This window comes from Rana temporaria, chromosome 2 (assembly GCF_905171775.1).
Source record: "Rana temporaria chromosome 2, aRanTem1.1, whole genome shotgun sequence".
NCBI lineage: Eukaryota > Metazoa > Chordata > Amphibia > Anura > Ranidae > Rana > Rana temporaria.
Genome location: NC_053490.1, coordinates 45,312,837 through 45,338,479, shown reverse-complemented (window position 1 = coordinate 45,338,479; position 25,643 = coordinate 45,312,837). Strand labels below are relative to the sequence as shown.

The window sequence follows — 25,643 nt, the reverse complement described above, 5'->3', positions numbered from 1 at the left end:
CCCTCCAGGCCATTTCATGTGGCCCTCGCACCTCTCCTGCAACTGCAAGAGAGCTCCAGCCCTCCTCCAGACTGGTCCTCCTTCAGACTGGTCCTCCTTCAGACTGGTCCTCCTTCAGACTGGTCCTCCTTCAGACTGGTCCTCCTCCAGACCCCCTTCTGCTTTCAAGTAATGCATCCAGCTTCTTCCCAGCAACAGCATAAGGAAAGTGGGGTGCATTGTGATGTAAAGGAGAGTGGGGGACACAACTTCTGATGGTGGGGTGGCTCTTGACATTTAATGTAAGAAGGGATGTGCTGGACATCTAATCTTACAGATACAACCGGCCCTTTTGAAGGCAATCATAATGCTGATGCGGCCCACACGTTTACCCACCTCAATATTGGGCACTCTCATCCCCTTTCTGCCCAGGCCAAGTTTCAGCTTTCAGAGCTGTCACGCAACACTGTACACATATGACGAAATTTATATCATTTTTTTTCCATACAAATATAGAGCTTTCTTTTGGTGGCATTTCATAACAACTTTTTATTTTTTTACTAAATAAATTAACCACTTAAGCCCCGGACCCTTAGGCAGCTAAATGCCCAGGCCAGGTTTTGCGATTCGGCACTGCGTCGCTTTAACAGACAATTGCGCGGTCGTGCGACGTGGCTCCCAAACAAAATTGACGTCCTTTTTTTCCCACAAATAGAGTTTTTTTTTGGTGGTATTTGATCACCCCTGCGGTTTTAATTTTTTGCGCTATAAACAAAAATAGATCGCCAATTTTGAAAAAAATTCAATATTTTTTACTTTTTGCTATAATAAATATCCCCCAAAAACATATATAAAAAAACATTTTTTCCTCAGTTTAGGCCGATACGTATTCTTCTACCTATTTTTATTAAAAAAAAAAAAAAAAAAAAATCGCAATAAGCGTTTATCGATTGGTTTGCGTTTATTTATAGCGTTTACAAAATAGGGGATAGTTTTATTGCATTTTTTTTTTTTTTACTACTAATGGCGGCGATCAGCGATTTTTTTCGTGACTGCGACATTATGGTGGACACTTCGGACAATTTTGACACATTTTTGGGACCATTGTCATTTTCACAGCAAAAAATGCATTTAAATTGCCAAATGACAGTTGCAGTTTGGGAGTTAACCACAGGGGGCACTGAAGGAGTTATGTTTCACCTAGTGTGTGTTTACAACTGTAGGGGGGTGTGGCTGTAGGTCTGATGTCATCGATTGTGTCTCCCTATAAAAGGGATGACACGATCAATGCAGCCGCCACAGTAAAGCACGGGGAAGCCGTGTTTACATACGGCTCTCCCCGTTCTTCAGCTCCGGGGAGCGATCGCGAGGGGGCCGCCAAATAGCCGCCCCCTCATCCCGGATCGCTCCCCGACGATTTCCGACCGCCGCATGTATCGGGGGGGGTCCCGATCGGACCCCTGACCCACGCCTAGGCAGCGACGTGCGGGCACGTCGTTCTGCCTGTCCGTGCCATTTTGCCGACGTATATGCACATGCGGCGGTCGTTAAGCGGTTAAAGAAGACCAAAAATTTGAAAAATTAAATATTTTTAATATATATATATATATATATATATATATATATATATATATATATATATATATATATATATATATATATATATATATATATATATATATATATATATATATATATATATATATATATATATATAACCAAAACGATAATTTTATTTATAACATTTTGCAAATAAAAAAATCTTTCCTCACAAAATGTAATTTTGCAACATTTCCTTGGTGAAGATGACCCAAATTGGTGTATATTATTTAGATTGTAGGAGAGTTATAGAGTCCACAGACTATTGGGGAATATATGAAAATTGATCAATCCTATATATACACTGACGGCCCATCTCATTTGAGGCCCAAAAATACCAGGACAGTGCAGATATCCCCCTAATAACCCTATTTTAAAGGAAAGTAGACAGTCCAAGGTATTTTGGTAAGATGCATGGCACATTTTTTAAAGTTAGATTTTTTGTCAGAATTTTTTGGAAAATTAAGAAAACATTTTTTCACTTAGTGTCACCAGTGCAGTACAACGTCACCATATAACTTGGTTGGTGGTGATCAGGGACACTGACTGGCGACGGTCAGGGACACGGACAACAATTTTTACTGAAGAAAGGTTAATTCAGTGTGTATTGTTGGGATTAGCTGTGATTGGCCACAGCTAATCATATGGTACAGATAGGCTGTGATTGGCCATGTCTGTATCATGTGATCACTGTGGCCAATCACAGAGAGAAACACAATAAATGGCATAAATCAAAGCCATTTATTGTGTGCAATTTAACACTGTATATACATGCACTTCATTGGGTATGCTTGGCTGATCTTTTGCACATGGCACTATTATGTTTTTTCACATGACCTTCCTGTAACGGTCAGGGGTTAACGCCGTTACGATATTCCATTCCACCAACCCACGACAGCTTCCGACACTCCACAATCCAGCAGACAGGACCCATTGGATTTTCCCCAGAATAACGAGACACAGCTCTGTTCTCTGGTTCCAAACATAATGATCTTTTAAATGGTAAAACTCAGGTTTTTATACAGTTAGAAGCCCCAGAAAACAATGGTTTAACTCCACCCACAACATGACACACTGAGCTCAATACACATTCCTTTAGATAACGACATTCAGATAATCTACATGAGCTAATTACTAGTCATTTACCCAGACGTTCCGACGTTTCACCTGCTACACAATCCACATTCCTTTAGTGAACATAAGTCAGACGTCTGACCTTTAGAGTGTGTTAATTCACAACACATATTAGCATCAATAGAACTTTCACACAATACAGGGTTAGTTAGCATAGCACTATGAAATATCTTAGGAGCCAGGCTTAATTAACACAATAGACAATAGAATGCAATCACAGCAAGCTTTCATCACTACAGCCAGGTAGCTGGAGGTAATTAACATCAATTAACATCTTAACAGTAGCAGACTTAATTAGCACTTCAACAGTCTATGTTCCACATTGAAGGAGACACTCTATTGACCTGTTGGGTTCAGAATGAACAACTTGTAATATTTCAAGATATCCTGCAATACATGAATTATCATTACTGTCCCATCTCATGTAATCCATGATATCAGTTCTCAGTCATCCTATGCCCCTAGTGGACATAGAATGACCCTAGACGCAAGAGTCATTGGTGAAGCTGACACAGGAGTACCACACATCCTTCAAGAGCCTCTGGGTCCCACGGGCCATACCGTTACACTCCCTATGCTATCATGTACTCATATTTCTATTGCCTCGTACACACGACCGTTTTTTCCAGACGGAAAAACTGCTATGAGAGCTTTTCATCGAGAATCATGGCAGTGTGAATGTTTCATCGCAGTTTTTGTGACAGGAAAACTGCCGGACAAAAAAAAGAAAGAGATCAGGATCTCTTTTTTCCCCCATCAGGCCAAAAATCTGAGCAGGAAAACTGGTCGTCTGTATGGTTTTCCGACGGGCAGAAAAATGCGCATGCTCAGAATCAAGTATGGGAAGGGAGCGCCCTTTTTGGTAAAACTAGTATTCTTAATGGAGATATCACATTCATCACGCTGCAAGTTATTGCATTGTTTATTGCAGTGCATAAAAAAGCACAAATCGTCTCTCACCAAACTTTTACTAACACGCGGTAACACGAGATCAGCAAAAATATATCCCATTTTGAATAAAGTAAGGGAGCTTTATAACCCTTTTTTTTCTGTCATCTCTCATTGGGGAGATTTGCCTTAATTTCCTGTTCCACAGCCAAAACAGGAAGTCAGAGGAAATCCCTGCAAATTAAGGGAATTCCTTGGGGACCCCCAAGTCACCATTGGAAAAAGATTTCCCCCTTTATTCCTTTCTGGGGACAACACAAAATTTGGGATTTTCTTATACTTACAATAATGGTAAACAGAACAAGTAGAGAGGGTGAACCTACCTAATGGGGGCACAGACAGCAATAAAAACCTAATAGATGACAATAGATGTATAGGACAGTTGCCAAGTGATTAACCAGCATTTTTTTGGTCTCAACTATGGTGACTAGCACAGAGAGAGAGGGCAAATCTCCCTAGCGGGGACACAGACACCAATAAAATCTTGACAAGGGTTCGTACCCTTCCCCACTCTATGCACAACTAAAATAAAAAGGTTGACTATACAATCACATGCTCAAACGCTATACTCATTAACCACTTTAATACAGAGCACTCCACATACCCCCCCCCCCCCTTCCTGCCCAGGACAATTTACAGCATTAATTCTAGTAAAAGCACCTCCCACACTACACTAATACACAGGCTTGGCACACAATTAAGCCTTCGATCGCCCCCGTTAACCCCTTCCCAACCAGTGTCATTAGTACAGTGCATATTTTTTTGCACTGATCACTGTATTAGTGTCACCGGTTCCCCGAAACAGGTGTCAGTTAGCATCTAATTTTCCACCACAATATCGTAGACCTGCTATAAGTCACTGATCGCTGCCATTACTAGTAAAAAATAATAATAATAAATAATAATATCCGATAGTTTGTAGATGCTATAACTTTTGTGCAAACCAATCAATATACGCTTATTGGGATTTTTTTTTTTTAATCGGGACCAAAAATACCAACAAAAAAATATGTAGGGGGATATATATTGACCTAAATTTATGATGATTTTTTTTTTTTTTTTTTTTACATTTTTGTTTTATTGGATGCGTTTTACAGCAGAAAGTAAAAAAGTATTGTTTTTTTCCCCCTAAAATGGCTTCGTCTTTTTGTTTATAGCGCAAAAAAAAACAAAAAAAAAAAAAAAAAACAACACACACAGTTGACCAAATACCACCAAAAGAAAGCTCTATTTGTAAAAAAAAAAAAAAAAAAAAAAAAAAAAAAGGAAAATCTATTTTATCTGGGTACAGCGCCGCACGCAAAAATCTTCTGGAGGTCATGTGGGTAATCAAAGTTTTATAAATTGTTACCAGAACGAGAGCTGAAAGAAATCTAATGGGTGACAACATTCTAAGAGAATTCTCTACTTAGAAGAGATTTTCTCTCACTTCCTGTTATTTTTCCCCAGGAAAGAAAGTTGCGGGAAATCTCCCCAATGGGACACAGACAGCAAAAAATAAAATAATGTTATAGCAGGATTGTTTATTTTCTCATTGAGATTTATTAGTCTCCCATCACAATACACGGATCCCTGGAGTACAGCCTGTAGACTACGGCCCGGATTCACATACATCGGCGCATATTTATGCCGCCGTAGCGTATCTCTTTTACGCTACGCCGGCGCAGCACACAGAGGCAAGCACTGGATTCACAAAGCACTTGCTCCCACTCGCTCTTAAAGATACGCTGGGTTTCCTCGACGTAAGCCAGTGTAGGTGGAAGTGGGCGTGAGCCATGCTAATGAGGTGTGACCCCATGCAAATGATGGGCCAAGCACCATAGAAATACTTAAAATGAACGGCGCATGCGCCGTCCCGTGGCCGCATCCCAGTGCGCATGCTCAGAATCACGTCGAAACAACTGCCCAAGATACGCTGGATCACTGCCTACAATGTGAACGTAACCTACGCCTAGTCATATTCACGTACAACGTAAACGACAAAAAATATGACGGCTTGTGTTCCCTGGTCCATACCTTTGCATGAGTTGCGCCTCCTATATGGGGAATAACTTTACGCCGGACGTACGACTTACGCAAACCGCGTATATGATGCGCCGGGCGCAACTACGTTTGTGAATCGGCGTATCTCCCTCATTTGCATATAAAATCTATGGGAGCGGCAAATGCGCCCAGCGTAAATATGCGCCTACGATACGATGGCATAGGCAAGTTACGTTGGTCGTAGGAAGCCTATTTTTAGGCGTATCTCAGATTGTGGGCACAGCGCACAGATATGACGGCAGTTACACTTATGTGGCGTATCTCGAGATACGCTGGCGCAAGTGCTTTGTGAATCCAGGCCTACATGTCTGCAGTGACACCCTATTCAGATCATCATAGTAAAAAGATGAAGGTCTCACCTGAGATTTCAAGGTTTCAAGTTGCTTCTCATAGTTCTCAACCGTTTCTTCTCGAGAACGATCGGCTAGTTCCAGCTTCTTGGAGAGAATTCTGATCTGCCACACAAAGAATGTCAAGAGTTTGAAAACATATTGCGGTCTTCATCTCCCACAGCAGATACCAAGCAGAACACATACAGTACATATTTCAGCTGTTTGCCGTTTTTTTTCCCCTCTCTCTCTCTCTCTCTCTCTCTACAAAACACATTCCCCTCTGGGTGATCTATGTACATTGCAAGAATTTTAACAAACATTGCTGTAGATTTCTACCTTTTGTTATTCTGAACAAATAGCTGGCTGTGTCCATGTGTAGACTGAATCTAATGGGAGTGATTTTATAAATTATCAATCAGCTGCTGCACCTGAAGGGCTCTAAATGAGGCAAGTGGCAGGGTATGCATCCTTTTAGACGTGCTCTCTCTTTGGGAGTATCTCACCAAAAATTACATTTTTGATGCAGAGGATGACAAAAATCTGACTTGATTCTTAGTGCAGGAAATTGTATATCTGGGGGTGTTCAGAACACCTCCAGGTAGCCATATTGCATTGCATTTTACATAATATTACAGCATTGCAGATTGCAAAAGATCATTTTTTAATAACATGTAATTACAATATGACTTGTGTCCAGTGATGTAGTTTGGTTTTATGCTGCCCTAGCCAGGACTGAAATCAGGCGACCCCCCCCCAACGTAAATTTGCCCCACCCTTTCCTGTTTAAGATCCACCACTTCCTCTTTAGGCTCCACCTGTTTCTATTAGATGGCTAAGTACTTTCAGGGGCCCTCCCCTGAAAGCACCCCCACCCTTGCCCTCCCTCCCAGGGTGGCTATGTGGGGTCTCCCTGGGTGGTTATGTGGGGTCTCTGGCGTCGGCTTTGTGGTCCAAGCATAAATGAACCCTGGGGCCCGAGATCTAAGGGGTTACATTCTTAGATCTCAGGAGTTCATGCTGAGACTTCTAGTCCTTCACAAGTTGAGGGGGGAGGGGGTGGGTTCATGCTGGGACCTAGCTGTAGTCCTCAACTTTTTGAGGAGGGGGGGGGGTCACAACCCCCAAAAGTGAAGAACTACAAGTTTCAGCATGAACCTCTTCGATATAAGAATGTAACCCCCGTAGATCTCCTGGGTTCATGCCTGGGACCTGTAGTCCTTCACTAGTTAAGGGGGCGGGTGTCACATCCTCAGCTCTGAACATCCCCCAAAAGTGAAGGACTACAAGTCCCAGCATTAACCCCTCCTCTTTGTATGGGTCTTTGGCTCTGCAGACTGCACATGATGACAAAGTATAAAACTGGCCTGCGCCGGCCTCACACAGTAGTCTTCTTCCATCAGAGCTTACCGCAGTGGAAGTCAGGAGAAGATACAGGAAGTGGGTGGACGGTAGAGAGCACTTGGCGCAGGAGGATGAGAAAGCAAGACCCTCCTCCTCTTTGCTGGGGCTCCCACTGCAGGGTGGGTAGTCGCTCCCGTGACATCACTGGTTGCTAGACGCTAGGTGGCTCTAGCAGCCAGTGGCCAGCAAGAGCCTCAGTCAGCGGTAGAGGGGGGAGTGGAGATGGAGCCAGTGCTATGGCGGCTCTAATTCTGGTAAATCTGCGGTTTTGCTGCGGGAAAAAACTGATAGGCGGCCCAGTCTAACCACTAGTGTCACTTCTGCAAGCAGGGCTGCCCCCCCTGCAGAATGCCGCCTGAGGCAAACGCCTTGTTTGCTTCACGGCAGATACGCCCCTGCTTGCGTTTTATTTTTATTTTTTAACTTGCCATTTGTTTTTTCCCACGAAAGTGGAAAGGGAGTTGCTCTTTAACCACCAGAAGATTTCCCCCCCTTCATGACCAGGCCATTTTCTGCTAAACAGCACTGTATTACTTTAACTGACAATTGCGGACGTGCGGCGCTGTACCCAAAACAAAATGGCTTATACATACATATTTTTTTTTTTACGTTATTTTATAAATTTAGGAAATGTTATTTTTACCAGTAATGGCGGCGATCAGCTACTTATAATGGGGTTGCAATATTGCGGCGGCCATTCAGACACTTGACACTTTTTGGGAACCAGTGACACTAAGAGTGATTAGTGCTAAAAATATGCACCATCACTGTACTAATGACAGTGGCTGGGAAAGGGTTAAACATGTGTGCCTAACCAATGTTTATGTGTACTTTGTGCTGGGGATCGACCGATTATCGGCGGTCGATATTAATTTTTTTTTAAGTATCAGGCACAAACCTACCCGATATTACTGATATTGCTTCAAGGGGTTTTAGCCAACATAAAACATGAACATCTACAATATTGGAAATCATTCTGTTCTGTTATAGAGAAGTGTCAACAACAATACGTTTTTCAGTTCTATATGACAAGGGTAAGGAGACGGGAGAATACATCACAGTGATCCTGCCCCTATATTGATGGTGCCCACTGTCCCCCCCTTACCTCGCAGTCCTTCTGATCCAGCACCCCTCTGGCTCGGATTAGCTCCTGATCCCCCACCTCCAGCTTCTGCTCCATGATATGCACTTGTTTCTCCCATTCAATCTTCTTACTGTTCACCATAATGTCAATCTGCTTCATCAGTTCCTCCAGATCGTTTTCACAGGCTAAATCACTAGGACACCGAGGGATAAAGGCAGAATTTAAAGTGAGACTTTAACTAACAGATTTTGTTTTTGATAAGGTGGGGGAAGGTTTAGTACTTCTCGTACGTTGTTAATGCTAGCTATATCACAGCTAGAGAGATTTCCAAATGTTTCCTATTCCAACAATTGCTATCCCCTGGAGGATGTCTATGCAGACGAAACACGTCAGTTCGGAGCTTAATTGCTGACGTCAGATCGCATGCACGCTTGATTGAGCAATGTGCTTTCTATTATATGTGGTTTTATCTTTGTCTCTTGTGAGTATAATTCGTACCCAAGAGGTTAAAGCGGTTCTCCACCCTAAAGTGGAGTCCCGCTGATCGGAACCCTCCCCCCTCCGGTGTCACATTTGACACCTTTCAGGGGGGAGAGGGGTGCAGATACCTGTCTAAAGACAGGTATTTGCACCCACTTCCGGCCCGGCATTCACGGGCAAAAGACGGGCATTCCGTCCCCCCCCCCCCCCCCCCCCCCCCGTTGTGTGCTGGGAACACTCGGCTCCCAGCACACAGCGGGAGCCAATCGGCGGGCGCGGCGCGACTCGCGCATGCGCCGTAGGGAACCGGGCAGTGAAGCCGCAGCGCTTCACTTCCTGGTTCCCTCAGCGTGGATGGCGGGGGGAGCAGCAGAGAGACGAGCGATTGCTCGTCCTCTGCTGCGATCGGCGCTGGACTCCAGAACAGGTAACTGTCCTAATATTAAAAGTCAGCAGCTGCAGTATTTGTAGCTGCTGGCTTTTAATATTTTTTTCCCATGGCACATCCGCTTTAATGCACTATAGTTTTTCTTTTTTCTCTTTAATGCCAATTGGGATTTTACTGGAGACGCCATTGCTGCAGATTGCTCATTGCTTCGGGGGGCGGGGCCAAGTCGTACACTCGGCAGCTATGGACATCTAGTGTATGACAAGGGAGCGAGCCCGCAAGGTAACCCCCTCAGGAGAGAGCTTCCTAGAGGGGGTTAGCTCTTGCGGGGAGGAGCCGCAAGTGCCATTGTGGGACCCTAGAAGAGGATGATTGGGGTCACTCTGTGCAAAACGAACTGCACAGTGGAGGTAAGTATGACATGTTTGTTATTTAAAAAAACAAACAAAATAAAAAAAACCTCGAACCCATAGTATCACTTTAATGCCACCTGGCAGTTGACAGGCATTGTCCTGTACATAGGCGCTGTTGACCTCTCAGGTTTGGGGTCAGACCTTTTGGTAGGTAGGCAGTGTATCTGTGGCGTTGGAGCACTGGATCTGAACTGTGCCTTGCTGGCACATAAAGTTTTAACATCACATGAGTTGATTAGAATATCTATTTCATGCCCAGAAATCTAATTTTATAATGTTGTGCGGTTAGCACTTAATGTCACAATTTTTTTGTGGTTTGATGGTTATTTAAAAGAAGAAAAAAAAGAAAAAAAGAAAAGAAAGAAAAAAAAAAAGAAAAAAAAAAAAAAAGGAGGACAGCGCATAAATTTTTGTACTTAAAGCGGAGGTCCGGCGTAAAAAAAAAAATTAAATTAAAAGTTAGCAGCTACAAACCCTGTAGCTGCTGACTTTTAATAAAGACACTTACCTGTCCAGGGTGCCTGCGATGTCGGCAGCCGAAGCCGAGCAATCGCTTGGGTCTCGGCTGCCCCGCCGCCATCTTCGGTGAGGGAATCAGGAAGTGAAGCGTTGCGGCTTCACTGCCCGAATCCCTAATGCGCATTGCGCGGCACAATGTGAATAGGCGGTTGTCTCCTGGGACACACACACGGTCCGAGAAGACACCGCTCCACATATCCCAGGAGGCAGCGCGACGAGGAGAAGAAAGAAGACCACCGCGGACAAGGAAGAGGCAGATTAGGAGATCTGCCTAGTAACAGGCACTTCTGGTAAGTATATAAAAAAAAAACATTTTTTTCAAATTTTTTGTAGCCTTTTTGGCCATTTGTTTTTTAGGGTGGACCTCCGCTTTAAATGCTCATTATGTCTAACAGGAAGGAACAGTCTACATTACTAACCCTAATCCCTGCCCCAAGACTCTCCTCTTCTCCCCAAAGACCCTCTGCACTATCATGTACAATGCAGGGCTATTAACCCTGCATTGTAAATAGAGGCAGGAGTGAGACCATGCCTTATGCTGGCCATACACTATACAATCTGATGGTAAAATCTCCTATAGATCTTTTTTTTAACAGAATAATAAAAAAAAACGTTTTGAGAGATTATATATATATATATATATTTTAATAAAATACTTTTGGAGAGAAAAAAAATCTATCTAAAGATAGTTTTCCATTTAAGATATGTTAGCTTAGTTATGTAGCATGAGGCTGTATATTCTTCAATATTTACATTTTTGGTAAACTCATTCACCGAATCCAAGCTCTGCTAGCTGAGATAACATGCACTGCATTGATGTATTCATACAATTTCACAGTAACCATGAGATAAAACAAAGTTCAGGAATATTCCTTTATCCTATTGTTTTTCAAATATACAGTATGTACATTACAAACTGTATGATTGAATCGGTTCTGATATCGCTGTTATACTGACCTGACAGCTTATTATTCTAAATAGAATCTTTAATATTTGCAAACAAAATGAAGGTTTCCTAACTACCAGCAGGAAAGGTCCTTACATTTAAAGAGCACCTGTCATTTCAGAACCATCATGGCTGTTCCACTCACCTGCTGTGTCACTGCAGCATCACCAGCCATTCCATTACAGTGAATGGGACTGTTTGTGAGTCAACAGCGGGTCAGAGGAGGAGCCACTGCGGGACAGAGATGATGTTGCTCTTATGATTTTGATTATGATTTTAAATCAAGTTAATTAAAATCAAGCCTTTTTACTTGTGATTTAAATCAAATCCACCCTGCCACTATCTGTTTGGCTACGCTCCTCTCGTGGTAGCGACATCCCAGTTTGGGTACGTGTCAGGGTGTGGTGGAAATTTGAAGATGTATTGTCATAATGGCACCCAGTCTTAGTACTTCTGCAGCCCGCTCTAAATAGAGCTGACTGGGGCAGTCTGAGGCTGGTTGAATCTCGTCTGGTAGTAGAAAATGTCTTGAGGTTGGAATGTGATGTTTGCGGCGTGGGCATATGTCCGCTGACGAGGGGCGCTCTGTGCATTTAGCACAGACGATCGTTGAGGAGGGGGTGCGCTCAATCCGCAAGCACACGAGTGGTTATGGACAGATGTGCGTTCTTATCTGGGTCTTGTCTGATCAGCATGGCTTGTGATTCGTAGCGTACGCCTGTAGATAGCCTTCATTCCACCTTTTTTAAGGGTATAATCTGGATATGCATTATTCTATGGAATGGCGCAGATTAAGGATTCTAGCAGCGATTAATATAAGAGCTTGTGATCGTTTTTGGAGGCAGGGGGGGGGGCACTCCCTACCCGGACACGCCCATAAGACTTTAGCCAGCATTGTATGTATTTGTATTCATTGTATGTATTTCTATTCATTGTATTGTATTGTATTGTGGTGTTGTATTATTTTTTTATTGTTATATTACTGTATTGAATCCCTGTTGGAAGGGCTTCCGTATATGGGCATCTGCTGGGTGGAGCCGACACCCTGTGAGCTCACTTCCTATGGAGGCAGTCATATGTTGTGACATCACTTCCTACTGGGTCTTTAATAAAACTGCCTGCGAGGGCTTCGGCAAACCAGTGATGACTGGAGCTAGGATGGAATGAGAACAATTGCTGAGGTCTCTTGACTTGTATGAATGGCAGAGAATGATGGTGAGTGAATCTTTTTAGCTTAAATATGGATTATTTTATTAAGAAGACCGAGTATGTGCTTTTAGCACAGGGCAAAATGGCGGTATGCTCTGCGTACAGCCGATTTTGCCACTACAAGGGCTGGGCTCAGCCCTTCCTTCTCTGGCCACTCAGCTGTCTACTAATTGCCAGCTCCCATCTCTCCACAGTGACTCACCTGTTGACGATTTCCTGCTCGTCAGTCCTGCCTACTTAAGCTGTCCAGCCCAGATCTCTGCCTTCGCCTTGGTCAACATCAGAGACCATTGCCAGCGTTCCTGTTAAAGACTTGCTTGGCTGACATTCCTTCTGGCTCCAGATCCTGCTTGCTGTTCTACGCTGATCCCTGGCTTCCTGACTTTCTGGCTTGTCTGACTATCTGTTCCGGTTACCGAACTTTGACTATATTTTGACTACGTTTGTTCCATTTACTTTTATTATTAATGATTTACTGTACTTTTTTCTCAGTCTGATTTATGGTTTCTGATAGTACGCTCCGCTCATGGTAGCGTCATCCCAGTTTGGGTACGCTCTTCTCATGGTAGCAATATCCCAGTTTGGGTACGCTCCTCTCATGGTAGCAATATCCCAGTTTGGGTACGCTCCTCTCATGGTAGCAATATCCCAGTTTGGGTACACTCCTCTCATGGTAGCAATATCCCAGTTTGGGTAGGCTCCTCTCATGGTAGCAATATCCCAGTTTGGGTAGGCTCCTCTCATGGTAGCAATATCCCAGTTTGGGTAGGCTCCTCTCATGGTAGCAATATCCCAGTTTGGGTAGGCTCCTCTCATGGTAGCAATATCCCAGTTTGGGTAGGCTCCTCTCATGGTAGCAATATCCCAGTTTGGGTAGGCTCCTCTCATGGTAGCAATATCCCAGTTTGGGTAGGCTCCTCTCATGGTAGCAATATCCCAGTTTGGGTAGGCTCCTCTCATGGTAGCAATATCCCAGTTTGGGTAGGCTCCTCTCATGGTAGCAATATCCCAGTTTGGGTAGGCTCCTCTCATGGTAGCAATATCCCAGTTTGGGTACGCTCCTCTCATGGTAGCAATATCCCAGTTTGGGTAGGCTCCTCTCATGGTAGTAATATCCCAGTTTGGGTAGGCTCCTCTCATGGTAGTAATATCCCAGTTTGGGTATATATATTACAGACATGTATACAGTATAGAAACCGGGAAATTACTACTTACCCCATCATCCTTTGTACCCTCAAAGTACTGTTGGATTGTCTCAGTCTTTACTTGGCTCTCCAACCTGTGACACAAAGAGATCACCATGAGTTCATTCTTCATAGTACAGCTCCTGACACATTTTCATTTCCTACCACCAGCCATAAAATAATCGTCCTTCCTCATTGTAACACGACATTGTTCCGCATAATACAGACGCGTCTTTCTTTCAATCCAGACATCCCAGTCCATCACACAGACTTCATTCACATCAGTCTCCCCGCATTGCTGCAACATGGTATAGAACACGTGCCAAAGTGCCGCTACTCCTCCTTGGCACACCTCAAAAATGTCAAACAACACTTCCAAAATATGCTGAAAGGGGAAAAACTGAAAGTCCACCCCTTTCTGTTAAGCTGACCAATATCATGCAATCGGATTGTACAATCTTCTGTAATACAAAAGGTCAGACCGATTTGATGCTAATTAAATGTACTGTAGGTCCTGGTAGTACATAGTTTTAGTCAGAGGCGCACCGAATGGAAATTTTGGTGCCGAAACTTGAAAATGCAGGATGCACTTTGCCGAAAAACGAAAGCGTAAAAGACAGTTTAAAAAAAAAAAATACACAGTGGACCAGATTCTTGTACATTCTTGTACATCCGCGTAAAATTGTGCGGGCTTAACGTATCCGATTTACGTTACGCCTCCGCAACTTACACGGGCAAGTGCTGTATTCTCAAAGCACTTGCTCGGTAAGTTGCGGCGGCGTAGTGTAAATCGGCCGGCGTAAGCCCGCCTAATTCAAATGTGGATCGGGGGCGTGTTTTATGTAAATGTCCTGTGACCCGACGTGATTGATATACGCCGGGAAAAGCCTAACGTAAACAGCGTAACTTTACTGCGTCGACCGGGCGTACATTCGGGAATTTGCGTATCTAGCTAATTTGCATACTCAACGCGGAATTCGACGGAAGCGCCACCTAGCGGCCAGCGTAAATATAAAGTTACGATCCGACGGTGTAACACAGTTACCCCAGTCGGATCTACGGGACATCTATGCGTAACTGATTCTAAGAATCAGGCGCATAAACCGCGCAACGCAGAGATACGACGGCGTATCTGGAGATACGCCGTCGTATCTCTTCTGAGAATCTGGGCCAGTATGTTTCTACATAGAATGGTATTATATTATATACTTTTTGATTAATATCATTAATTTAAATAAATATGAAATTATTGTCGGCCATTATCGGCACCTTTAGCGCAAGAAAAGCTCAAGAAAAATGCATCCCTTTAAATCATGGGTCTTCAAACTACGGCCCTCCAGGTGTTCAGGAACTACAATTCCCATCATGCCTAGTCATGTCTGTGAATGTCAGTGTGTTACAATGCCTCATGGGATGTGTAGTTCTACAACAGCTGGAGGGCCGTAGTTTGAGGATCCCTGCTTTAAATTCTCTGTATGTCTTCACACTGGTCCATTGCGCTTTCATCGTGGTGTTAAAAATCAAATGTACCTCCCTCTTTGAAATGCATTGAAAACACAGCAAGAACGCATCAATAACACACCTGTGTAAAGCTTGGTTCAAACCTATGACGTTTGCGTTTGCTCGTATCCGTAGTTCTTTTTGCTGTGCGTTTTTTGCACACATGAATTTAAATCGATTTGCGTCTTCCATTTTTTTGTTTTTTGCCCAATTTGTTGTCAGGCAGATAAAAAAAAAAAAAAAAAACACAAAACGCAGCCAAAACGCACTACACGCTTTTCTGCAGTTTCCTCACTGAAGTCTATTGAACCAAAAAAAAAAAAAAAAAGCATAGGATGCATGTTTCCCATGGGAAACCATGTTAAATGAACTGTAGTGCATTTCTACAAAAATCACCAAAAAAACCCCAAAAAAACGCATAGGTGTGAACCAGGCCTTATTTTTTTATTGATACGGTTTTTGAGTCGTTTTGTGTTTTCGGTGGCATTAGCTGCACCTTTTTCTTTATCAGTAAAATGCAGAAAACACCATTTTCGGACTATGGGCCAGATTCTCGTCCAGCGGCGTATCTTTGCGGCAGTGTAACGTATCCGATTTACGTTACGCCTCCGCAACTTAGACGGGCAAGTGCTGTATTCTCAAAGAACTTGCTCCGTAAGTTGCGGCGGCGTATCGTAAATCGGCCGGCGTAAGCTGGCCTAATTCAAATGTGGGACAGGGGGGCGTGTTTTATGTTAATGTTCTGTGACCCGACGTGATTGACGTTTTACACGAACGGCGCATGCGCCGTCCGTGGAAATCTCCCAGTGTGCATTGCTCCTAATACGCAGCAAGGACGTATTGGTTTTGACGTGAACGTAAATTACGTCCAGCCCCATTCACGGACGAGTTACGCAAACGACGTAAAATTTTCAAATTTCGTCGCGGGAACGACGGCCATACTTAACATTGGTACGCCGCACTTATGCCACCATACAGCAGGGGTAACTTTACGCCGGGAAAAAGCCTAACGTAAACGGCGTAACTGTACTACGTCGGCCGGGCATACGTTTGTGAATTCGCGTATATCTAGCTGATTTACATATTTCGACGCACCCCTATCGGCCAGCGTAAATATGCAGTTACGATCCGACGGCGTAAGAGACTTACGCCTGTAGGATCTAGGGGAATTCTATGCGTAACTGATCAGGCGCAAAGATACGACGGCGCAACTCAGAGATACAACAGCACATTAGGAGAAACGCCGTCGTATCTCTTCTGAGAATCTGGCCCTATATGTTTCAGCCACCGAAAGAAGCTATTCAGGAAAATAATAATAATTTAAGCACCAGCCGCCACTGGTACAATCTCCTTTAACCATATGAAGCACAGGCATTTTCTGGCACTTTTTTTTCCCCATGTGAAAATCAGTTTCTGGAAAAATCACTTGGCTTGGAACCCCTCACAATATAGATTTGTTTTTTTATACCAGATGCCCTAGAGAATAAAATGATAGGTTTTGCAAAAAAAAAAAAAAAAATTATGGGTACAGTGCTGCATGACCGCGCAATTGTCATTCAAATTGTGAGGGCGCTGAAAGTTGGTCTGGGCAGGAAGGGGGTGAAAGTGCCCGGTAAACAATGGGTTAAAAGATATATATATATATATATATATATATAAATAATCAGGGCTCGACAAATCCCGGTCGCCAGGTCGCCATGGCGACTAGAAATAGTGTCCTGGCGACTTGGCTAGCGCCATCTGGTGGTGAGCTGTTGGTATTACAAGTTATTACCACCAGATGTGTAAGCTGGCGCCATCTGGTGGTGGCCGTTGGTATTACAAGTTAAGCATTACAAGTTAAACAGCAATTCTAATGTCATTTTTCACTATTTTCACTGCCATCTTCTTCCCTCTAATTAGAACCCCAAACATTATATATATTTTTTATCCTAACACCTTAGAGAATAAAATGGCGGTCGTTGCAATACTTTCTGTCACGCCGTATTTGCGCAGCGGTCTTACAAGTGCATTTTTTTGGGAAAAAAATTCACTTTTTTTAATTAAAAAATAAGACAACAGTAAAGTTATCCCCATTTTTTTTTTATATTATGAAAGATAATGTTACGCCGAGTAAATTCATACCCAACATGTCACGCTTCAAAATTACGTCCGCTCGTGGAATGCCGACAAACTTTTACCCTTTAAAATCTTCATAGGCGACGTTTAAAAAAATCTACAGGTTGCATGTTTTGAGTTACAGAGGAGGACTAGGGCTAGAATTATTGCTCTCGCTCTACCAATCACGGCGATACCTCACATGTGTGGTTTGAACACCGTTTACATATGCGGGCGCTGCTCACGTATGTGTTCGCTTTTGCGCGCAAGCTCGTCGGGACGGGGTGCATTTTCTGGCTCCTAACTTTTTTAGCTGGCTCCTAGATTCCAAGCAAATTTGTCAAACCCTGGTCAGGATGACGCGATGCCCCCCGACTGATGGCAGTGACGTCAGCGGAGAGCGGACATCAGATCGCTCTCCGCTGAAAACGGGTCACAGGAGTGCAAAACGAATCGCACTCCTGTGACCCAGAGAAGCCCAGCCTAAACAGCTCAGGCTGGACTTCTCCTTTAACAAAAGTCAATGCAAGTTGCAATGAAATCGCAAAAAAAGTTGCGCAGGAACCCTTTTCAAGGTTGCTGCGATTAGAACGGTTCCAATACCGAAAATAAGGAGCAACTTGTCATGCGATTTTATACTGTGAAATGTCACTGGTGGGAACGCAGGGCTAAAACCGGTCCAACGTGCGGCCCCATCCAGCCACAGACACCCGTCCCTCCTGGGGCGCACCAAGTTTCAAGGTGTGGTGCAGGAAACACAACGCGTTGCCCTTGTTGAGCACAGATGGATTGATGGCACCCCCAAATGCGTGTGCGTTGCAGGCACCAAAACGCACGATTACCACAGTAGTACTATGCGACGTGGTACGGTGCGATGTTAAAAAAAAAGTCGCACCTGCTGAACCTCACTTGCCCATTCCCGTGTGCTTGGCAAACCATCAAAATTGGGCGGTCGCACTTGTTGTGGCGCGAATTGGCCTTGACGCAAGGGGGAGGACGCAATGTATCAAACAGCCTTAGATCTGCCATCATCCTAGTAACTCTAAAGAAGATCGTACAATCAGGTTGTACAGTGTATGGACAGATTCAATCAATTAAAAAGAAAATTAATTTTTTTTTTTTCATTTACATTTTTTTTTTTTAATTAATTGAATTAGTTGATTGCAATTAGATCGTACAAGCAGCAACCAATCAATACTAATTGGATACAAACTGTTTCTCTCTGTGTATCTAGCGATCGCACAGGTCCCCCGATCCCTGTCCCCCGGGTGGGTGTCTCACCTACCTGTACAGTGTGATCTCCGCCGATCTCTCCGGGGAATAACCGATCGGCCGGGGATCACATCACTCATCTTACTGTTTAGCGCCACTCGTGCCGCTCTGAGCCCTGGCCCCGCCCGTCCCTTCCTTCTCCCCGCCCGTCCCTTCCTTCTCCCCGCCCACTCCTGCCGCTCTGAGCCCTGGCCCCGCCCGTCCCTTCCTTCTCCCCGCCCACTCCTGCCGCTCTGAGCCCTGGCCCCGCCCGTCCCTTTCTTCTCCCCGCCCACTCCTGCCGCTCTGAGCCCTGGCCCCGCCCGTCCCTTCCTTCTCCCCGCCCACTCCTGCATTCTAGTACAGCGGCGAGGTCACGCCCCTCACCAATCCTAAGAGACTTGAAACGTAGTAACAGTTTACTCTGGTTGTCATGGTGATAGAAGTTTGGGCAGCTGTCAGACAGGAAGCGATCGCTTCCTCCAGGTGTGATGGAGATCTCAGCTGCTACAAGTACACTCTGCTGTCCTATGGGGGCTGCTCAACTCAAACGCATTATTCTGATTGGCCACTGACAGACATGCGTTGCAAGACGCGGCAAACACGCGAGCATGCCATGGCTCCATTCACACCTAGGCGTTTTTACACCCGACGCCCGACGCTATTGCAGCCTGCAATACGCTGGAGGGGTGATTTAACATTGTCGGCTATGGAGATGGTTCACATCTCCACGCCGAACACCGTACGCCTGAAGCTCAAAACAAGTCCCGGACCCTTTTTTTCAGGCGGCTTTCGGCGTTCGGCATAGCCGACAATGTAAATCACCCCTCCGGCGCATTGTAGGCTAAAAAACGATGCGTTTTGTCGCGGCAAATCGCGGGACAAAACGCCGCAATTTGTCGCGGCAAATCGCGGTACAATACGCCGCGTTCAGGTGTGAATGCAGCCAGGCTGCATTCACACCTGAACGCGGCGTATTGTTACCTTTCCCTGAATGACACATGCTGTTTCTTTTTGGGCAAAGCACGTCAGACTCCGTTCACACCTATGCAAGTGCGACAGAGAGCGCCCGCATTTCCGTGCGTCGCGCTTAGACCAGCTTCACATGGGGCGGTTTTCAGATGCTTTAACGCTGGAAATTGCCTTTGCTGAGCGCCTGAAAACCGCCTCCTATTCATTCCAGTGTGACTTTTTACGCTAGGGCGTTCCCTAAAAGTTCTGCGAGCAGCTTCTTTGGGGCAGGCTGGGAGCGCTGTATTTAGGCTGCATTCACACCTGAATGCGGCGTATTGTACCGCGATTTGCCGCGACAAAATGCGTCGGTTTTTAGCCTACAATACGCCGGAGGGGTGATTTTACATTGTCGGCTATGCCGAACGCCGAAAGCCGCCTGAAAAAAAGGGTCTGGGACTTGTTTTGAGCTTCAGGCGTTTCGGCGTTCGGCGTGGAGATGTGAACCATCTCCATAGCCGACAATGTTAAATCACCCCTCCAGCGTATTGCAGGCTGCAATAGCGTCGGGCGTAAAAACGCCTAGGTGTGAATGGAGCCTCAGCGTTCCCAAGACGCCCTGCCCATTGGAATGAATGGGCAGCGCTTTCAAAAGCATCTTGAAAGCGCCTCAATACGGGACATTTTACCTTTTTTTGGGGGGGGGGGTAAAAAAATCGCAATAAGCGTTTATCGATTGGTTTGCGCAAAATTTATAGCGTTTACAAAATAGGTAATTAGTTTTATGGCATTTTTATTAATAATTTATTTTTTCTACTAATGGCGGCGATCTGCGTTTTTTTTTTCGTGACTTTGACATTATGGCGGACACATCGGACAATTCTGACCAATTTTTGGGACCATTGTTATTTTCACAGCGAAAAGTGCTATAAAAATGCATTGTTTACTGTGAAAATGACAATTGCAGTTTAGGAGTTAACCACTAGGGGGCGCTGTAGGGGTTAAGTGTGACCACATATGTGTTTCTAACTGTAGCGCTGGACTTGTGACGTCAGTGATCGTCTTTCCCTATATCAGGGAACAGACGATCGCTAACACTGCCACAATGAAGAACAGGGAAGCTGTGTTTACACTCACCTCTCCCCGTTCTTCAGCTCCTGTGACCGATCGCGGGACACCGCATGCGCAGTCATGGAAGCTTCGGACCGGGTCGTGAGCGCGCCGCTGGCGGCCCACTCGCGACCCCACGGCAAGAGGACATACAGGTACAGGTACATGCTTGTGCCCAGCCGTGCCATTCTGCCGACGTATATCGGTGTGAATGGGTCCTCAAGTGGTTAAACATCGCTAAAACGAGCCATGCCTAAGCGCTAACTAGTGCTTTTAGTGTGAAAGCAGCCTAATGCCTCGTACCCACCATTGGATTTCCATCGGACGAAGCCGTGGAATTTTGTCCGAAGGGCGTTAACCGTGAACTTGTTCTGCATACAATACGGCAAAAGTTTGTCGGCTAACAAACAGAAACAACGTGGTTTTTCTGCTCTTTATCGCCACCCTTTGGCCAACTTCTGCTAATGTTGTGTTATGGTTAGCATTGCTTCTGAGCATGCGTGTTTGTACTTTGGATTTTTTTACACACGATCGGACACATTTGTTGTCAGAAAATTTTAAAGCCTGCTATCCCACATTTGTTGTCGGAAATTCTGACAACAATTGTCCGATGGAGGCGTACAGACGGTCGGATTATCCGACAACATCCTGCCATCACACAATTCCCATTGGAAAATCCCATTGTGTGTACGAGGCATTAGGGTAGCCCTTATCATTTCAACAGACTTCCTTATATGAAAACAGTGCCGGGACAAGGTCATCTAGAGCCCAGGGCGAGCTTGCCAAACTGCCCCCCCCCCGATGTATGAGCATTAAGTGTCAGTAAAAATCCCCCCCCCCCTCCACAAAAACTCAGCACGCATTTGCATGCTTACCCCCTAAGCATAAATTTACCAGTACAAATCTGGCACACTGCTGTAATTCACCCCCCTCCCCAGCGCAAATATTTGCCCCCCCATCCTCCAAATCCCCCCGCTCAAATGCCCCCCACCAGAAAAAAATCACACCCCCCAGCACAAGTCCTCTACCGCAAAAATGTCTCCTCTAAAGCCTCGTACAAACGATCGGATTTTCCGACGGGAATTGTGTGATGGCAAAGTTGTTGGAAAATCTGACCGTTTGTACGCTCCATCGGACAATTGTTGGCGTAATTTTCGCCAACAAATGTTGGATAGCATGCTTTAAAATTTTCCGACAACAAATGTGTGATGTCGGATTATCCGATCGCGTGTACAGAAGTCTGTCGGTAAAAAAAAGCCAAAGTACAAACACGCATGCTCAGAAGCAATGCTAACTATAAGACAACATTAGCAGAAGTTGCCCAAGGTGTGGCGCTAAAGAGCTGAAAAAAACACGTACTTTCGTATTTTTTGGCCAACAATTCTTTGCCGTTTGTATGCAAGACAAGTTCATGGCCAACGCCCTTCGGACAAAAGTCCTGCGCTTTGTCCGCGGAAAATCCGATCGTGTGTACGCGGCTTTAGGGCCCACACACGGTCAGAAAATCTGAAGTTAAATTTCATCCGATGAACGATCTGCCGATCTTCTGATCGTTAGTATGCTGCTTTTGACGGCCGATTACAATTTTTCGTCAGACAAAATCTGGCTGTGCAGGCTCCAAAATGTTTGTCCCATATGACCACAGCGTCCAATTTCTTTTCATTAGTATGGTTTTCTGCCCAAAAAGACTACACATGCGCAGAGATGAACACAACACAAATCGACACAAATCCCCCTAAATCACAAATCTTAGCACCCCCCCCCCCAATTTACCCTACTAGTACAATATTTACCCCCCGCTGTCCCCCAAATTACAGGAGACACTGACAGGCATCACTGATGGGCACTGATGAGGAGGCGCTAATATGCAGCACTGATGGGCACTGATGAGGAGGCACTAATATGCAGCACTGATGGGCACTGATAGGTGGCACTGATATGCAGCACTGATAGGCGACAATGATGGGTAATGATAGGTGGCACTTATATGCATCACTGATGGGCACTGATATGCAGCATTGATGGGCGGCAATGATGGGCACTGATAGGCAGCACTTATATGCAGCACTGATGGGCATTGATAGGTGGCACTGATATGCGACACTGATGAGGTGGCACTGATGGGCACTGATGAGAAGGCACTTATATGCAGCACTGATGGGCAATGATAGGCGGCAATGATGGGCACTGATAGGCAGCACGCACTCATGGTCACTGACAGGCGGCAATGATGGGCACTGATATACAGCACTGATGGGCGGCAATGATGGGCACTGATAGGCGGCACTTACAGTATATGCAGCACTGAGGGGCATCGATAGGTTGCACAGATGAGGTGGCACTGATATGCAGCACTGATGGGCACTGATATGCAGCACTAATGGGCACTGATGAGGAGGCTCTAATATGCAGCACTGATAGGCACTCATAGGCGGAAATGATAAGTACCAGAAGGCGGCACTTATATGCAGCACTGATAGGTGGCACTGATGGGCAATCTTTATGGACACTGATAGGTGACAATGATGGGCACTGATAGGCGGCACAGATGAGGAGGCACTAAGTGGCATCACTGGTGGGGCTGCACTGATAATCACTGCACTAATCACCGCAGACCCCCTCTGTCAGGAGAGCCGCATATCGTGTCTCCTCTACTCATGTCCTATCAGCGGGGGACGAATGAGCTGCTTGTTCTGAAGGACGTCATATGAACGGGAGAGCCAGCGCCCGACCGTCCTTTTGTAAGAAGCCAGGCAGAATGTTGTTATAATATCACACCGCACCAAAACGCATGCTACTTTATTACCAGGCATTTTGGAGCGCACATAACAAGATGCCTGGGGATGTAATTAAATGAAAGGCACTGCCGCTTGTCTGCTAAAGGGCTGCGCACTCTTGTGCGTTGTGGGAAAGCACACAATTTTGTGCCTCATTCAGACAAGTGTGAAGGTAACCTAAAGAAGCACATAGCCCTTTTATTACATTGCATCGCACCAAAACGCATGGAACTTTGTTACTTTGGGATTTGGCATGAGAAAATGTGCACGTCGTAGCAGGATGTCTTTAGGTGCCATTAAGAATGAAAGTGATTGTAAACGTTTTGTTGTTGTTGTTAAAGTGGTAGTAAAGTCTTACCTACAGGTGAGCCTATAATAACACTTACCTGTAGTTACAGTGACCTTCTCTATAAACCTGCAGAGTTTAGGAGATATTCACACTGCTGCAGCCAGTGACATTACTGGCGCATGCACTGAAGAGACGGCATACCGGTGCCATTCCTTTAGAGCTCTGTGCCACAGACGCAACTCCTGTGCGCATGCGCGGGAGTGATGTCATTGCAGCTCGGTCAATCGGGTAGGCCAGAGCACTCAAACCCAGAATTCAAGTGTTGCAGTAAATTTGTTGGAGCTAAGCGATGCCATTCATTCCAATTGGCACCCCATATGCATCTGCCAATAGATGTGCATTGCAGAGCAAGGCATAGAAACTAGGGTTGTCCCGATACCACTTTTTTAGGACTGAGTACAAGTACCGATACTTTTTTTCAAGTACTCGCCGATACCGAATACCGATACTTTTTTTTAAATGTGTCCCCAAATGCAGCCATGTCCCCCCACAAATGCAGCCATGTCCCCCCAAAGATGCAGCCATGTCTCCCCCCATATCCAGCCATGTCTCCCCCCATATCCAGCCATGTCCCCCCCCATATCCAGCCATGTCCCCCCCCATATCCAGCCATGCCCCCCCCCATATCCAGCCATGCCCCCCCCCATATCCAGCCATGTCTCCCCCATATGCAGCCATGTCTCCCCCCCATATGAAGCCATGTCTCCCCCCCATATGAAGCCATGTCTCCCCCCCATATCCCCCCCCATGCAGCCATGTCCTCCCATATGCAGACATGTCTCCCCCCCATATCCAGCCATGTCCCCCATATGCAGCCATGTCTCCCCCCATATCCAGCCATGTCCCCCCATATGCAGCCATGTCTCCCCCCCATATCCAGCCATGTCCCCCATATGCAGCCATGTCTCCCCCCATATCCAGCCATGTCCCCCATATGCAGCCATTGTCTCCCCCCATATCCAGCCATGTCCCCCATATGCAGCCATGTTTCCCCCCCATATGCAGCCATTGTCTCCCCCCATATCCAGCCATGTCCCCCATATGCATCCATGTCTCCCCCCCATATCCAGCCATGTCCCCCATATGCAGCCATGTCTCCCCCCATATCCAGCCATGTCCCCCATATGCAGCCATTGTCTCCCCCCATATCCAGCCATGTCCCCCATATGCAGCCATGTCTCCCCCCATATCCAGCCATGTCCCCCTTACCTGCATCCCGCTGCCGCCGACTGGTTAATACGCGCGGGGTACATTACAGCTTTGAATAGCTGTAATGATTCGCGCCGCGCTGCGTATAGACACTCCCCCTTGCTCGGGATTGGACAGTTCACCCGAGCAAGGGGGAGTGTCTATACGCGGCGCGAATCATTACAGCTATTCAAATGAAAGCTGTAATGTTCCCAGGGCGTATTAACCAGTCGGCGGCAGCGGGGATGCGGCGGGATGCGGCGTAATGGCGGCGGGATGCGGCGTGGCGTCGGGGGGGGGGGGGGAGTATTCTATTTCGGTATCGGGGGTATTTGCGGGAGTACGAGTACTCCCGCAAATACTCGGAATCGGTCCCGATACCGATACTAGTATCGGTATCGGGACAACCCTAATAGAAACAAACTTACATTCACTGCAGCGTGGTGCGGTTTGCTGCCAAAAATTGTGTGTCGCCCTGTCACACTTTGTGCTACTCAACTTCATCACGTCCGCCAGCAGGTGAGCTAGGGTATTGCTCATAACGAATGGCACCACATTACACCAACGCATTTAACGCACTTTGCCATATAACATACCTCCCAACATTCTGAGATGGGAATGAGGGACACCTACTAGCAAAGTATGTAGGCATAGGGCACACCCCTGTCACACCCCCTTAAGGCTAGGTTCACACCGCCACCGCAAGCGGCGCACAGCAGGGGTCCGGTGCGTGCTGGTTCACCGGTTCAGGTCTGATTTCA

The 25,643-nt window shown here is 45.7% G+C and overlaps 1 protein-coding gene across 1 annotated transcript in view; it reads right to left on the bottom strand.

The window, feature by feature from the left end:
* Window positions 1–18,640, bottom strand: part of DEUP1 (deuterosome assembly protein 1) — a 102,018-nt gene extending 83,378 nt beyond the window's left edge. The window contains exons 1-4 of the mRNA XM_040340143.1: window positions 18,542–18,640; window positions 13,691–13,754; window positions 8,542–8,713; window positions 6,063–6,158 (exon numbers count right to left, since the gene is read on the bottom strand). Of these exons, the coding sequence (XP_040196077.1) occupies window positions 6,063–6,158; window positions 8,542–8,713; window positions 13,691–13,698 (276 nt within the window). The 5' untranslated portion in view covers window positions 13,699–13,754; window positions 18,542–18,640. The remainder of the gene's footprint in view (window positions 1–6,062; window positions 6,159–8,541; window positions 8,714–13,690; window positions 13,755–18,541) is intronic.
* Window positions 18,641–25,643: the final 7,003 nt, after the last annotated feature.